Raw genomic sequence first — 15,157 nt, 5'->3', positions numbered from 1 at the left:
AACGTTTGACTCAATAGAGTATTCCCTTGCATAACAATTTATATATTTGAAACTAACATAAAAAAATATTCAAAATAACATCCTAAGATGTATATAAAAGGTTCAGGATCATCAAATAAAATTATCAAAGACATTGGAGTAAGATTAAACTGCAAAAGATCCAAACTTTCTTAAAATAGAAACTGTTTTTCTCCTTCCAATTTCTAAGTTCCTATATCTGGGAAAATATTTTATCAAAGCCTTTTATCAAGAAACAAATCCTTAACACACATTCATATAAATATGTTAGAAACACTCCATAAAATTTCCGGACCAATATTTGTCCATTAGCTTGGTCACAAATTGCAAAATACAATATACTATCCAGTTTATCGCCCAGATTGACCTTGCCATGATTAAAATAACTTTTGACCAATCAAATGACTATGAATTCTAACATAAAAGGTACCAACAGAAACTATACTCAAAGTGTAACAACTTTCTTGAAGGAAGATTAGTGAGATAATATTTAAAAGAGCTTCAAAAACTGAAGGCAAAAAAGTACAGAAAACTTTCCGAGAGAGGACTCTAAGGCCCCGTTTGGATACAAGAAGTGTTTCATCTCATCTTATCATTACAACTTTTCTAAATTCCCACACAAATTAAAATAAGCAATTCAACTTTTTTAAATTTTAAAACAATAATAATATTAAAAAATAATATTCTAACAATATTTTATTCAACTTTCATCTTAACTCATTATCCTAACGGCACCTGAGTGTTCTCTCTAAGAACGAAAATGAAAAGGGGTGAAATGAGTTAAAAGATAGATAACCTACACGCCTAATACACTTCTGAAGAGTGAAGTATGGGCTTGAGTGATACCTTGATGGATGGGGATTAGGTCTCAAAAATGTGCAAATAGTGAGTGATTTTCAGTCAAGGAAACATCTAAGAGAAGGGTGATGGTGAGGTTGCCTTTGGCTTTCACATCATGCACAACTTTGGGATTTTCATAAGCAGTGGATGGTCAATCTTGAGTGGGTGGAAATTTTCTCAAAAAACTTTGTCAAGATGGCCAAAATTTGTTGGCCTAATGGGCCTTAAACAAGTGGGTTTCATTTTGGGAATTAAAGAGGGTTTGGTTAAGGTTTGAGATGTTATCAAGCCCAAATCCAATTTTTCTTGGCCCAATCAAATTTCCAAGGTCTAAAGGGTTGGATAATGACGTCATAATATGAATTTGAGGAATTAATAGCATATGGAAGTGATTTAATCAAGTAATTAAATACAATGCTAGAAATCGGATCAAATAGAGTTTAGAGGCTAACTTTAGGGTTTGGGGAAACCGTTTAGGGTTTCGGTTTCAACCAAGTTTTTGAGATTTCAATTGGATCCCAACTATTTAGGGTTTCACTAGGGTTGAAACCCTCTTTGGTTTGGCACAATTTGGTTGGATGGATGGAATAGTGTTTTGGTTAGGTGGCATGATCTTACACATTGATTTCCTTCACATTTCTGTCTCATGGTTCCTCGTGGTGCCATGTGTCCTATGCTATTCTCCAAGTATGGCTAAGATATTTTCAAGTGTCCAAATAAAACTCATCTAACCTAATTTTGACATTCCACACTGATTTTGAAAACACTCACTAGGTGCTACTATCGAGGTTACTATTCACTTTGAGAAAAATGAAAATAGACTTTGCACTGTAAAATTCTAAATATACACACTAACCTAACTGTGGAATTCGTTTATCGAAATTCAACTCTGAAGTGTCTCGAAATAAACAAAACGCGTTTTTGAACAAGTGTTTCGTTAGAAAATTGAAAATAGGTTTATTGTGCCATAAAATTCTAAATATTCAAAAGAAACTAATGGTGCAGACCGTATTCCATTCTAACACTTCTAACTACCTCAAATAAATAAAATCGCACTTCTGACACCAGAATGAGTGGTAACACTGACTATGTTGACAAACTAAAACCTACTCGATTAGTCGATTTGTGAAAACTTACAGTATTGAATTTTGAATTTCACTATTGAATTTCTAGCGGGCTACTACATATTCTCCATCACCAGGTGATGTCCATTTCTATAGTATTTCAATCAGACAACACAATTCCAATCGAATTTTGACAAGAATTGTTCAAGATGTAAGGGTTTCAACTGGCACTTAGTTGCTTACCATCCTTAGACTAGTGGTCAATTAGAGGTTGTTAATAAAATGTTTGAAAATTACCCCCAATGTTTTGAGGGGGATCAACCGAAAGGATTGGGTCTAGTGGATGCCCTTGGCAAAATGGTGATATACACCACCAAACATATTTCTATTCGACTAACTCCTTTTGAAGCCTTCTATGGCTACTTAGTATCATATACCGTGAACTTCAAAGGTGGAGGTAATAGAGATTGCAATGCATTCAAGGGACCAGACTTACAAATCATTCATCACAACCTTTGCAAGGCGCAAGATTGGATGAAAATGTATACAAAGAGGGAAAGAACAAGAGTTGAGAGATTGCATTTACTTACATCTCCAACCCTATGATAAAATCTCTATTGCTCATTTTCAATATCTTTAGCTAGCTCCTCATTTCTATGGGCATTTTCAGATTACCCAAAGCTTTGATGTTATTGCATACCAATTGCCACTCCTTCCAACCCAAATCCAGTCTGGTCTAAGAAATTAGGGCAAACATTTAAGCTTGAGAAGAAATTAGGGTTGTACCTCTTGCTAATTCTCACGGTGTTCTCAAACATAAGCCAAAGGAGGTGTTAGCTCGTTGTCTCAAGAAATCATAGAATTATTCTACCATGGAACTTTTGGTCTGCTGGCAAGGACAATAGATGATGCTATATGGGAAAACTATATGGAAAATGATACTTAGCCCCATGTTTTTGCCCCTTCAAAGTTACCGCTCAGGTATTTTAATTTTAATTTTATTTTTTTCTTGGTTAAGGAAGTTAATATTAGTGAAGTTGTGACTTTTTTTTCCTTAATGATTACGGATGCTTAAAAACTGTTTGAAAGAAAATGAAAACAAAAGTGCAATTTGCACTAGTGATAACTTTGAGGGGGCAAAAACATGGAGCTTAACAGAATTCTAATGATAGTAGATGAGCAGAATAGGAGACATACGAGTCTAGAAGGCTTGGAAGGGGTTTTCAAAAGTTTTTTTGAGAAACTGTATACCTCCTCAAAACCTGAAAGTGGAGATATTGAGGACTGTTTGAAGAACATGACTCCATGTGTTACAAGAGGGATGAATGACCACCTTTCAAAAGCTTACACTAGAGAAGAAGTAGAAGAAGCAGTAAGACATATGGCTCCTCTCAAATCCCCAAGACCCGATGGATTTGGTGCCTGTTTCTATCAGAAGTACAGGCATTTAATTGGTGAGGAAGTCAGCAACTCTGTGTTGGCTTGGTTGAATGGTAACTCCTTAACCCCCCTACAAATTTCATTCATTTAGTTCTTATCCCTAAGATAACAAAACCTAAAATGGCCAATGATTTCAGACCCATAAGTTTGTGCAATGTAGCTTATAAGATAATGGCTAAAGTGATGGCAAATAGACTGAAGAGTGTATTAAATGATATCATTTCCCCTAATCAAAGTGCCTTCATACCTGGGAGGTTAATCACTGACAACATTATGGTAGCATATGAGGTTTTACACACTATGAAAGTGAGGGGAAAAGGGAAAGTGGGGAGTATGGCTATCAAGTTTGAAATGTCAAAAGCTTATGGTAGGATTGAATGGTCTTGCTTGCAAGCAGTTATGGAAAAAATGGGTTTCTGTAATAAGTGGATAAAGCTAACCATGAAGTGTGTGTCAACAGTTTCCTATTCAGTTCTTGTTAAGGGTAAACTAGGTGGGAGAATAAAGCGCTCAAGAGGTTTGAGCCAAGGAGACCCATTGTCTCCCTATTTGTTCATCTTATGTGCTGAGGGGCTTAGCTCTTTGTTTAACAACTCAGATCTAAGGGGAGAAACAAGGGGAGTGATTGTTTCAAGAGGTGGGACTCGGGTAAATCATTTACTTTTTGCTTATAACTGCATACTCTTTGGCAGAGCTAAGGTAGAGGAATGGGTTAAAATCCAAGGTTACCTATGGCAATATGAAAAAGCATCTGGTCAATTTTTAAACAAGGATAAAACAGTTGTTTTGTTTTTGTTTTTGTTTTTTTTTTTTTGGCTCCAACTCAAGAGAGGAAGACAAGAAAAGGATAATGGAGGGAGGAGGTGCAGTGATGAAAGGAAATTATGAGAAATATCTGGGGCTGCCTGCAGTTGTAGGGAATTCAAAGTACAATGCTTTTAAAGGCATAAAGGAGAGAGTGTGGAAAAAGATCAACAATTGAAAAAACTCTTTTCTGTCAGTTGCAAGGAAAGAGGTTTTAATCAAAGCTGTCCTTCAAGCTGTGCCCACTAACACAATGAGTGTGTTTCAACTTCCAAAGCAATTGTGCATGGAGCTTAATGTTATGCTTGGTCGATTTTGGTAGGGTAATCATAAAAAATGGAGTGGTGTACATTGGTGCTATTGGGAGAGGATGGGGAAACATAAAGGGAAATGGGGTCTGGGCTATAGGGATATAGAGATCTTCAACATGGCTCTTTTGGCTAAACAGGAGTGGAGGTTGCTTCAGAATGAGACAAGTATGGCTGCAAAGATCCTAAAAGAGAAGTATTTCAAAGATAAGTCACTTCTCGTAGCAAGATTGGGTCATAGACCCTCATATTTGTGGAGATGTGTGCAAAATGCAGTGAGACTTTTAAGGGAGGGAATGAGATGGAAGGTTAGGAATGGGGGAAAAAAATAAAATTTGGGGTCAAAGATGGCTTGCAACACCCTCATCTTTCTCAGTACAGTCTCCAATTTCTATTTTGGATTATGAAGCAAGAGTGTATGAGCTAATGCAATGTAAAGGGGAGTGGAATGTACCATTAATTCGAAGAATTTTTAGTAAGGAGGAGCCTGATCAGATTTGTAGTATACCATTAAGCAGCATGGGGGTGGATGATAAAATGATTTGGGGACCATAAAAAAAAAAAGTTTATTTTCTGTCAAGAGTGCATACCATTTGGAGATTGAAAGGAAGTAGGATAATAAAGGAGAAAATTCAAGGAATCTAGAGAGGGATAAAAGCTGGGAAAGCATATGGAAATTGAATGTTCCACGGAAAGTTAAGCTTTTTCTTTGGAAAGCTGTCAATGAGTTCCTAGCTACCAGGAAAAATCTTTTTATGAAGAAAATAACAGCCAATCCCTATTGCCCCATTTGTAAAAGAGATGAGGAAACAATTATGCATGTGGTTTGGCAATGCCCTGCAACTTGTGATGTGTGGTCAGAGTCGTTGAGTAAATTGTAGAAGACGAAGATTGAAGTGTATGATTTGCTATTAGAAAAACTGAATGGTTCAAAACTAGAGGAGGTAGCTATTGTGATGAGGGGCCTATGGCTAAGAAAAAATGAGAGCATTTTCGAAGACAAGTTAAAATCTCCAAGCCAAGTAATAAGAATTGCTAAACATGATATGACATAATATCAACAAGCTCAACATATTGATAAGGCAAGTTTGAGAATGAATGATGGGAGTTGTAGCAAAACTATGAGGTGGGAAAAACCAAGACCAAGCTATGTGAAAGCCAACTGGGATGCAACAATAGATAAGAAGGAAAGGAAGGTGGGCATAGGGGTTGTAATTGGAGAGGAAGATGGGGAAATGTTAATAGTTGTGGAGGGACAAAAGTATGATGTTGACCAACCTGTTGTTGTTGAAGCTCATGCTCTATGGAAGGCACTGGACGTATGCAGAGAACTACGTTTTGACAAGGTATTGTTCGAGGGTGATGCTCAAGTGGTTGTCAAAACTGTTAACAATGCAAGTGAAGATTTATCATACTATGGAAGTTTAATTGAAGGCATGAAATAGTTACTAAAGCATAGGGCAGATTGGATAGTACAGTTTACTCATAGAACAAACAATGAGGCAGCACATACATTAGCAAAAGAAAGTTTATCTCTACAGTCTGAATTGATTTCGATAGAAGATATACCTGATTGTATTCAAAGAATTGTAGAGAGTGAGAGTTATTGTAATGACTAATACAAAGTGATCAATGAAGATAGTTTTATTTAAAAAAAAAAAATGTAGCAGCACCAACTTAGGCTCCATTTGTTTTCTTTGTGTTCTGGTAATTGATTGCGCTTGAAAAAGTCGGTTAATGAAAACCATTTCTCAGTCAATAAAAAGTCAAAGCCTTCTTTTTTAGATGTTGGTCCAACTTTCAAAATTCCAAAAATCGAATTCCAATCTTTTAAATATGTACTTTGTTAATTTTTTATATTTTTTATATCTTAATTGTTTAAAGTTATAATATTTATGAGATTTTTGAATTTTTGAATTCTTTTCTTTTGAAATTTTTATTTTTAACATGCTTTTTTAACTTTTGATTTTCTTTTTATATTTTCAAGTTTTTTCTTTCAGTTTTTTATCTCGTGAAATGTCATGTGCACCACATTAGTATAGTCAATAGTTTAATGTCTAATGGAAGAACTAACTAGATCGATTTTAATAGCACAGAGTAAAAAGATCAATTAAAAATGCACAAAGTGCTATTTGACTTTAAGACAAAGCACAAAGACATATTTTGTCTTTAGTCCTTTTAATGTATAAAAATTTTATCATAAAAGTATAAGTTAAAGAATTAATGCCAATATTTTAAAGTCCGTTAATGCAGGTTTAAGTATTGGAACATGATGAGACTAAGAAACTCATTTCGTTAATCCTGGCCTCTGTGGAGAGTGCGAAGGTGGAGCTTGAGTCTCGGATTGCTTGGTAAGTGAGGAAGAGGAGTTTTCTCGCAGCTTGTTTGCAGGCTGAAGAGAGGTGATGGAAGGTTTGAAAGAGCAGTGGGAGAAACTTAAATTGACGGAGGAGGAATTTGAGGCTATAGATCTGGACTCTGGACAATCGGAGAAGGTCATCGAGGAAGGGGATCGAAGCTTAGTAGGGAAGTTGATCTCTAATAGAAAGATAAGCAAAGTAGTTATTCAAGCCACTTTGTTGAAGATCTAGCGAACAGAGGGATCTATAGTTTTTCACGAGATCGAATCGAATCTCTTTGTCATCACCTTCGAGTATAAGCGGGATAAGGTAAGGGTGATGGAAGGTAAACCGTGGCTGTTCGATAATCACTTGCTTGTACTGAGACTATTCGATGGTTTTACACCACCACAATTAATGGAGTTCAATAGAGAGGAAATGTGGGTACAGTTATTCAATCTTCCCTTAGCATGCATGACGGAGGAGGTGGGAAATCGAATTGGTTCATCCATTGGTGTGGTGAAAGAAGTAGATGTAGGTGATAATGGAATTGGATGGGGAAAATCTTTGAGAGTCAAAATTGATGTTGATTTGAAGAAGAAGGTGGCGAGAGGGAGGACGGCAATGCTATTGAGAAATAAGATCTAGATCTCGCTAAAGTATGAGAAACTTCTGAAATTGTGCTTCAACTATGGTGTGATCTATCACCGGGGAGGATATGGGGATCTAAAGGAAAGTGCATTGCGAGTCAAGGGTTTGGAGCAGCAATACGGGTCTTGGCTCAGGGCCACCTATAATCCACGACGTATGCTTAAAGGAAAACAAGGTAGCAGGGGGTAGGGGAGTCGATATGGGGATGAAGGGGAGGGCGAGAATGACGGTGTAAAAGAACAAGGGTGTAGGAGGGAGAGGAGTGTAGATGGAATTAAGGGTATGGGACATGCTGATACTATGTTGGGTAGTGTTTCTGTAGATTCGGGGAAGGGTGGGCAGATGATGGAGGGAGGGGAAACTAACTTTGGGAGGGATCAGGGGGAGGGGGAAAATGTTACCATTATTTTGGCTGGTGCTGAGGAAGTGTTTGATGCGAGTTCTGAAAGAAGGGTGGAGGGGGTTGATACCACGATACTTGTTGAGAGCAATGGTGAAACTAAAGGCTATGTGGTGAGTACTAACAGTCTTGATAAAGCTGATGGGGGTGAATTAGTGAGGGAAACAAGAGGGAGGTGGAAGAGGAGAGCTAGAGCTATGCGGATTATGGATCTGTTAATCCAAAGAGCACTGGCAAACGAAGATATGATGTTACTTTGAGTGGGGTGGAGTTTGAAGGAGTGTGTGAGAAGGGGAGGAAAACAGAAATGCAGATGGAAGGGCCTGTTTCTTCATCTATGGCGGTGGCTGGGTGCCAGCCCCGCCAATCATTATGAAAATTCTTAGTTGGAACTGTCGGGGGCTTGGGAACCCCAGGACAGTTCAGGCTCTTCATCTGTTGGTGAAGAGTAAGAGACTCGAGATTGTGTTCTCGATTGAGACTAAGCTAGTAGCTAAAAAATTTGAAGGAATTAAAAGAAGAATGGGATGGGAAGGTTGCTTTATAGTGGAGCCAGTAGGGAGGAAGGGAGGATTGGTGTTGTTGTGGAGGAAGGAAGTGGGGATTGAAATTCTAAATTACTCACAGTATCAAGTTAGTTTTTATTGATGGGGAAGTTAGGTGGTTGTTAACGGGGTTCTATGGCCATCCTGAGGTGAGTAGAAGGAGGGAGACTTGGAGGTTGATGTCACTGCTCAAACCTAAAGAGCAGATGGCATGGTGCTTGATTGGTGATTTTAATGAGGTGGTCTGTCAAGGGGAGAAGAGTGGAGGAAGGCCTCATCTGTTGAGGGGTAGATGAATGATTTTAGACAAGCTCTAGAAGAGAATTCTATTTTTTATTTAGGATGGAAGGGGCGCAGATTTACATGGAGTAATCGGCATGAGGATAATTCCTTCACCAAGGAAAGGCTTGATAGGGCTGTTGCTAATTGCAATTGGACAAATTTTTTCAGAAATCATGAGGTGGAGGTTTTAATAGCTGCACAATCAGATCATAAAGCTCTGTTGTTGAGCATAGAGAAAGGGAGTATGGGAAGGAGGAGAGGTCAAAGAATATTTCGATTTGAAGCTAAATGGGCTATGGATGAGGAAGGGGGTGCTGTAGTTGAAGGTGTGTGGTCGAGAAGGCCTGGTGGACAGGATTGTTTAAGGGTGATACAGAACAAGCTCCATAACTGCAAAAGGGAGCTGTTATTGTGGATTCGAAAGAAAGGGAAGAGTGATGAGCTGCTTATTAAGGAAAAAACAGAAAGGTTGAAAGAGGAGCAAGATAACGAAGGTCCTCATAATGCTGACTTTATTAAAAGGCTGCAAAAGGAGCTGGGACTTTTACTCGAGCAAGAAGATATGAAATGGAAGCAAAGGGCTAAGAGGAATTGGTACTAGTTGGGGGATAAAAATACAAATTGTTTTCATTCTTGTGCTAGCCAGAGAAGAAGAAAAAATTTGGTGAAAGGAATTTTGACTGAAGAAGGAAGGATGGTGACTGAGCATGACGAGGTAGAGCAGGTTTTTCATAGCCATTTCCAACAGCTTTTTGAATCTTCGGGGCCAACTAAGGAGAATATAGATGAGTGCTTGAAAAACGTGGTGCCAAGGGTCACTAGTGATATGAATGCAGAATTACAAAAGTACTTTACTAGAGAGGAAATTGAGTTTGCCTTAAAACAGATGGCTCCCTTGAAATCCCTTGGACCCAATGGGTATGGGGCTTGGTTTTTTCAAGCCTATTGGCACATTGTGGGAGAGGAGGTCAGTGAGGCTTTACTCAAATTTTTGAATGGTTATAGGAAGCTGAACAGTTCCTTAACCATACTTATATAGCACTTATCCCTAAAGTGAAGAACCCCTCAAAAGCTAGTGAATTTAGACCCATTAGCTTTGTAATGTGGTCTATAAGCTAGCCTCAAAGGTGATGGCTAACAGGCTTAAGAAGCTGCTTCCTTTTCTGATTTCCAGCAATCAAAGTGCCTTCATTCCAGGGAGGCTTATTACAAATAATGTCATGATTGCGTATGAGACTCTCCACACAATGAAGACTAGGCAAAAAAGGAAGGGTGGGGAGTATGGCTCAAAAGCTGGACATGGCTAAAGCATACGATAGGATTAAGTGGAAGTTTTTGGAAGGAATGATGAGGAGGTTGGGGGTTGGAGTGTAACACCCCCTTCCCGTAGGCTAGGTGTGTCACGTATTTTTTTTTCATGAAAAATAAACCCGGCAAGCGATTCTCTAATTTCACAATTGAAAAATAAACTAAAATAATTTATTATGAAATAAAAGGTCTAATAGAAATGTCTTCCCAAAAACATTAAAGAAATAACTGAATAAATTCGTCATAAGAGACACATTTTATTTTAAAAAGTCTGAACAAAACTAAAATGCTCCTTCTACTCCTGGCCTGCCTGCTCGTAATCATCATCTTCACCTGGGTAATTAAAAACATGAAAATAAACTAAAATGAGTCGATGACTCAGTAAGAAATCTATCATAACGAAAACGTAATAAACATAAAATTTTCATAAGAACTTTCATGCTGAACTTAAAATTTATGACTGTTCATGCTAATGCTTATGCTATGTATGACTGAATTTTCTGAACTAACTGACTGATTTATCTTACTTATCTGACTGGCCAACACACTTAACCCTGTGTGTAAGGTTGTGCACCAGCCCCACATCCCGCTGCAGCAAGGGGAACTGCTGATAGTATTCTAGCATACTATGGTGGACCACGACTGAGTTCGTGGCTTGCACACCACCCTGAAACTGAACTGCATTGGTACCATGCATCTGAATGGCCATCTTATTAACTGATCTGATATTATCTTACACTTGAACTTAAGATGGCTTACGTGTCTTATACACATGAGATGCATGACATACTACATACATAATCATAAGTTCTGAATTTAAACATGATGCGGAATGACATGGTCATATGCTATGCTAGATGACATGCTTGCATATGACATGAGCGGTTCATAAATAGTGGTTGTCAAAGAACTGGCTTGAATAATACATACATATAAGCTAACTGTGATGATCCTAATTTATGATCAAATTTACTTACCTCGATGCGTTTCTCCTTGAATAAAACTTCGTAACTTGAGACCTATATTCAAAAAAATAACTATCACTAAATTGTTTGGAACTAAAATAAATACTAATATCTTACTTAACTAAATTCAGAATTCTAAAAGGTAGTCAAACAAATATTTTGTTTAACACTAAAATCAATAATTCATAGTATTTAAATTACTTAAAATACTAATTTATAATTTAGTAGAAATACTCGAGCTATTTTTAAATAATTCACAAAAACTTAAATTCTTAAACTAAGTTTCATTTCTTAACGTAATTATTAAATCTTATAAGAAATCTAATAAATATTAATATCATTTAAATAAATCGTTCAAAATAAATTAACAACTCTTACTGCTGAAATATGATATCTAATCTTTCAAATATAATTTAACTGTATATAAATATATATAAATCTAAAATAATTGGTGAAAGTCTTCGATTAATAAAAGTAGACTTAATCATAATATTATTCAAAACTCATAACATATTCCTTAATTCTTTTTAAAATATAACATAATAATTTCATTAAAGTCTGACTAAATAGGTAAAAGAAAACTAACTAAAATAATAGGCTTCATGATGTACTTCAAAACACATTTTAAATTCCTTAAACAATTTCTTAATAAAAAGAGCATTTGACTAATATATTTACTTAACAAAATTAAACTCAACTTGAAATATTAAACTCAACTTTAATTAAAAATGACATAACAATATACATAATTAACATATACTTAAACGTAACGTTATAAATATAATTATACTTAAAAACACTGCTTCAAGATACTAGATTAGAAAGGGCATACTTGTAATTTCATCTACTAACACTTAGTAAACTGAAACCTAAAGCAAATACGTAAATATATACACTGCAGCAGAAAAACAGAGAGCTCGGGAGAGAGAGACGCGCGAAGCAAGGGCTCACCGAGAGATAAGCTGACGTGCCGCAGTTCTGGGTTGCTGGCGGGGGTCACGGCGGCGCGACTGGGGGCTCGACTGTGGTGGTGCGACGCCGAAGGAAAAGAACCATGCGGCAGTGCAACCGAGAGAGAGGGAGGCGCACGCACAGAGCTGGGTGGCTGAGGGTCGAAGGCCAACCGGGATGGAGTAGATGCCACGGGGAAGAGCTAGTCGGCGGTTTCTGGCACCGTGGGTGGTGCTCCGATGTCTTCTGGGGTGGACTCCGGCAAAACAGTGGTTCGGTTGCTCTGTTTCGGAAGTGCAAAACAGAGGCTTCGGCCTTCACGTCCATGGCTGCTGCGGCGTGTCTTCGCGGCTGGGGATGGTCCAGTGTCTTCTAAGGTGGCTGGTGGTGGCATCGGCGTCTTCTGAGCAGCATGGAGTCGCCACGGAGGAACGCGGGTGATGGTGGTGTTACTGCAAGGGGAGGAGCAGCGCTGATGCTACGGTATTTGCGTGGCTGGGTAGTGTTTTCTCTTGATCCAAATGCCAGTGCAGTGGCGGTAAATTCTGGGCAGGGGCCGAGTGCGGCTGGGCAGAGGCTATCGATATTTATAGGCCTAGCTGGTTGAGAACCAAAAAGGAAAACCCTAGAGAAAAAGAGACGTGAAAGCGCATGAGTTTGAGAATGCATATCTCCCGTGCAAGTTGTTGCCGTGAAAGTCGTAGGATAGAAACAAGATTTAAAATTCAAATCTAAAACTCTAATAATCTGATAAAAAAATAATAATAACAATAATAATAATAATAATTATGGCCTAAATTTAGGATCGGGTTGTTACATGGAGAGAGGTGGATAGGGCTTATCATGCAGCGCTTATGTTCTGTTTCTTACTCAATCTTGTTGAATGGTCATCCTGGTAGAGTGATTAAACCAACTCATGGGATTAGACAAGGGGATCCCATATCCCCTTATTTGTTCATTTGTGTGCTGAAGGACTTAGCTCCTTAATTAATATGGCTGAAAGGACAAAAGAGATAAGGGGGGTTGCAGTGGCCAAGGGTGGAACAAGGGTAAATCACCTGCTTTTTGCAGATGATTGTGTGTTTTTTGGGAGAGCACTCATGACTGAATGGTACAGAATTCATAATTTGCTGGAGCTGTATGGGAAAGCCTCAGGTCAGATGCTTAATTTACAAAAATCCACCATATTTTTTAGTTCGAACATAGCTTCTGAAGTGAGAAGACAGATCCAAAGGGTGGTTGGGGTTCCTGTATGTGGAAGCTATGAGAAATATCTAGGTCTACCTGCCATGATTGGTAGATCTAGGTACAACACTTTCAGATCAGTTAAGGAAAGGGTATGGGCTAAGCTGAATAACTGGAAGAATCTGTTCTTATCAAAGGCAAGGAAATAAGTTCTTTTGAAAGCTGTTGTTCAGGCTATTCCTACATACTCGATGAGTGTGTTTATGTTGCCACAGAAAATTTGTAAAGAAATTTCATCCTTAATGGCCAAGTTCTGGTGGGGGCAGAAACAAAATGAGAATAAGATTCAATAGAGAAGCTGGAATAAGTTGGGGGATTCAAAAAGGGTTGGCGGGTTAGGATTCAGAGATATTGAATGCTTTAACCACGCAATACTTGCTAAGCAATGCTGGAGAATGTTTACTTCCCCTTCCTTACTGGTTGCTCAGATTATGAAGGAGAAATACTTTAGAGGGGTTAGATTGAATGATGCAAAATTGGGGTTTAACCCTTCATACATATGGAGGAGCTTGTGGTCTGTCATTGACCTTGTCAAAGATGGGATGTTATGGAGGGTTGGGGATGGTAGGCAGATCAGCGTCTGGCACGATAGATAGCTCCCATGTCCTAGTTCATACAAGGTGCAATCCCCTCAAGGCATCTAGAGAGGGATAAAAGCTGGGAAAGCATATGGAAAATGAATGTTCCAAGGAAAGTTAAGCTTTTTCTTTGAAAATTTGTCAATGAGTTCCTAGCTACCAGGAAAAATCTTTTTATGAAGAAAATAACAGACAATCCCTAATGCCCCATTTGTAAAAGAGATGAGGAAACCATTATGCATGTGGTTTGGCAATGCCTTGCAACTTGTGATGTGCGGTCAGAGTCATTGAGTAAATGTAGAAGATGAAGATTGAAGTGTCTGATCTGCTATGGGAAAAACTTATAGAAAAACTGAACGGTTCAAAACTAGAGGAGGTAGCTATTGTGATGAGGGGCCTATGGCTAAGAAGAAATGAGAGCATTTTCGAAGACAAGTTCAAATCTCCAAGCCAAGTAAGAAGAATTGCTAAACATGATATGACAGAATATCAACAAGCTCAACATACTGATAAGGCAAGTTTGAGAATGAATGATGAGAGTTGTAGCAAAACTATAAGGTGGGAAAAACCAAGACCAGGCTATGTAAAATCCAACTGGGATGCAACAATAGATAAGAAGGAAATGAAGGTGGGCATAGGGGTTGTAATTGGAGATGAAGATGGGGAAATGTTAATAGCTGTGGAGGGACAGAAGTATGATGTTGACCAGCCTGTTGTTGCTGAAGCTCATGCTCTGCGAAAGGCACTGGACGTATGCAGAGAACTAAGTTTTGATAAGGTATTGTTCAAGGGTGATGCTCAAGTGTTCATCAAAACTGTTAACAATGCAAGTGAAGATTTATCATTCTATGGAAGTTTAATTGAAGGCATGAAACAGTTACTAAAGCATAGGACAGATTGGATAGTACAGTTTACTCATAGAACAAATAATGGGGCAGCACATACATTAGCGAAAGAAAGTTTATCATTGCAGTCTGAATTGATTTGGATAGAAGATATACATGATTGTATTCAAAGAATTGTAGAGAGTGAGAGTTATTGTAATGACTAATACAAAGTGATCAATGAAGATAGTTTTATTTAAAAAAAAAAAAGGTATACCTGATTGTATTCAAAGAATTGTAGAGAGTGAGAGTTATTGTAATGAATTGATTTGGATAGAAGATATACCTGATTGTATTCAAAGAATTGTAGAGAGTGAGAGTTATTGTAATGACTAATACAAAGTGATCAATGAAGATAGTTTTATTTAAAAAAAAAAAAAGGTAGTAGCACCAGCTTAGGCTCCATTTGTTTCACTGTAAAACAATTTGTTTTCTTTGTGTTCTGATAATTGATTGCGCTAGTCGGTTAATGAAAACCATTTCTCAGTCAATAAAAAGTCAAAGCCTTCTTTTTTAGATGTTGGTTCAACTTTCA

The 15,157-nt window shown here is 37.8% G+C and overlaps 1 protein-coding gene across 1 annotated transcript; it reads left to right on the top strand.

The window, feature by feature from the left end:
- Positions 1–14,042: 14,042 nt before the first annotated feature.
- Positions 14,043–14,789, top strand: LOC108995742. The gene has a single exon (XM_018971364.1). It carries the CDS (start codon positions 14,043–14,045, stop codon positions 14,787–14,789), a length of 747 nt encoding a protein of 248 aa, XP_018826909.1.
- The last annotated feature ends 368 nt before the right edge of the window (positions 14,790–15,157 follow it).

This window comes from Juglans regia, chromosome 2, assembly GCF_001411555.2.
Source record: "Juglans regia cultivar Chandler chromosome 2, Walnut 2.0, whole genome shotgun sequence".
Taxonomy (NCBI): domain Eukaryota; kingdom Viridiplantae; phylum Streptophyta; class Magnoliopsida; order Fagales; family Juglandaceae; genus Juglans; species Juglans regia.
Note: the sequence above shows the minus strand (reverse complement) of the source record. Positions and strands in the feature narration are given on the sequence as shown.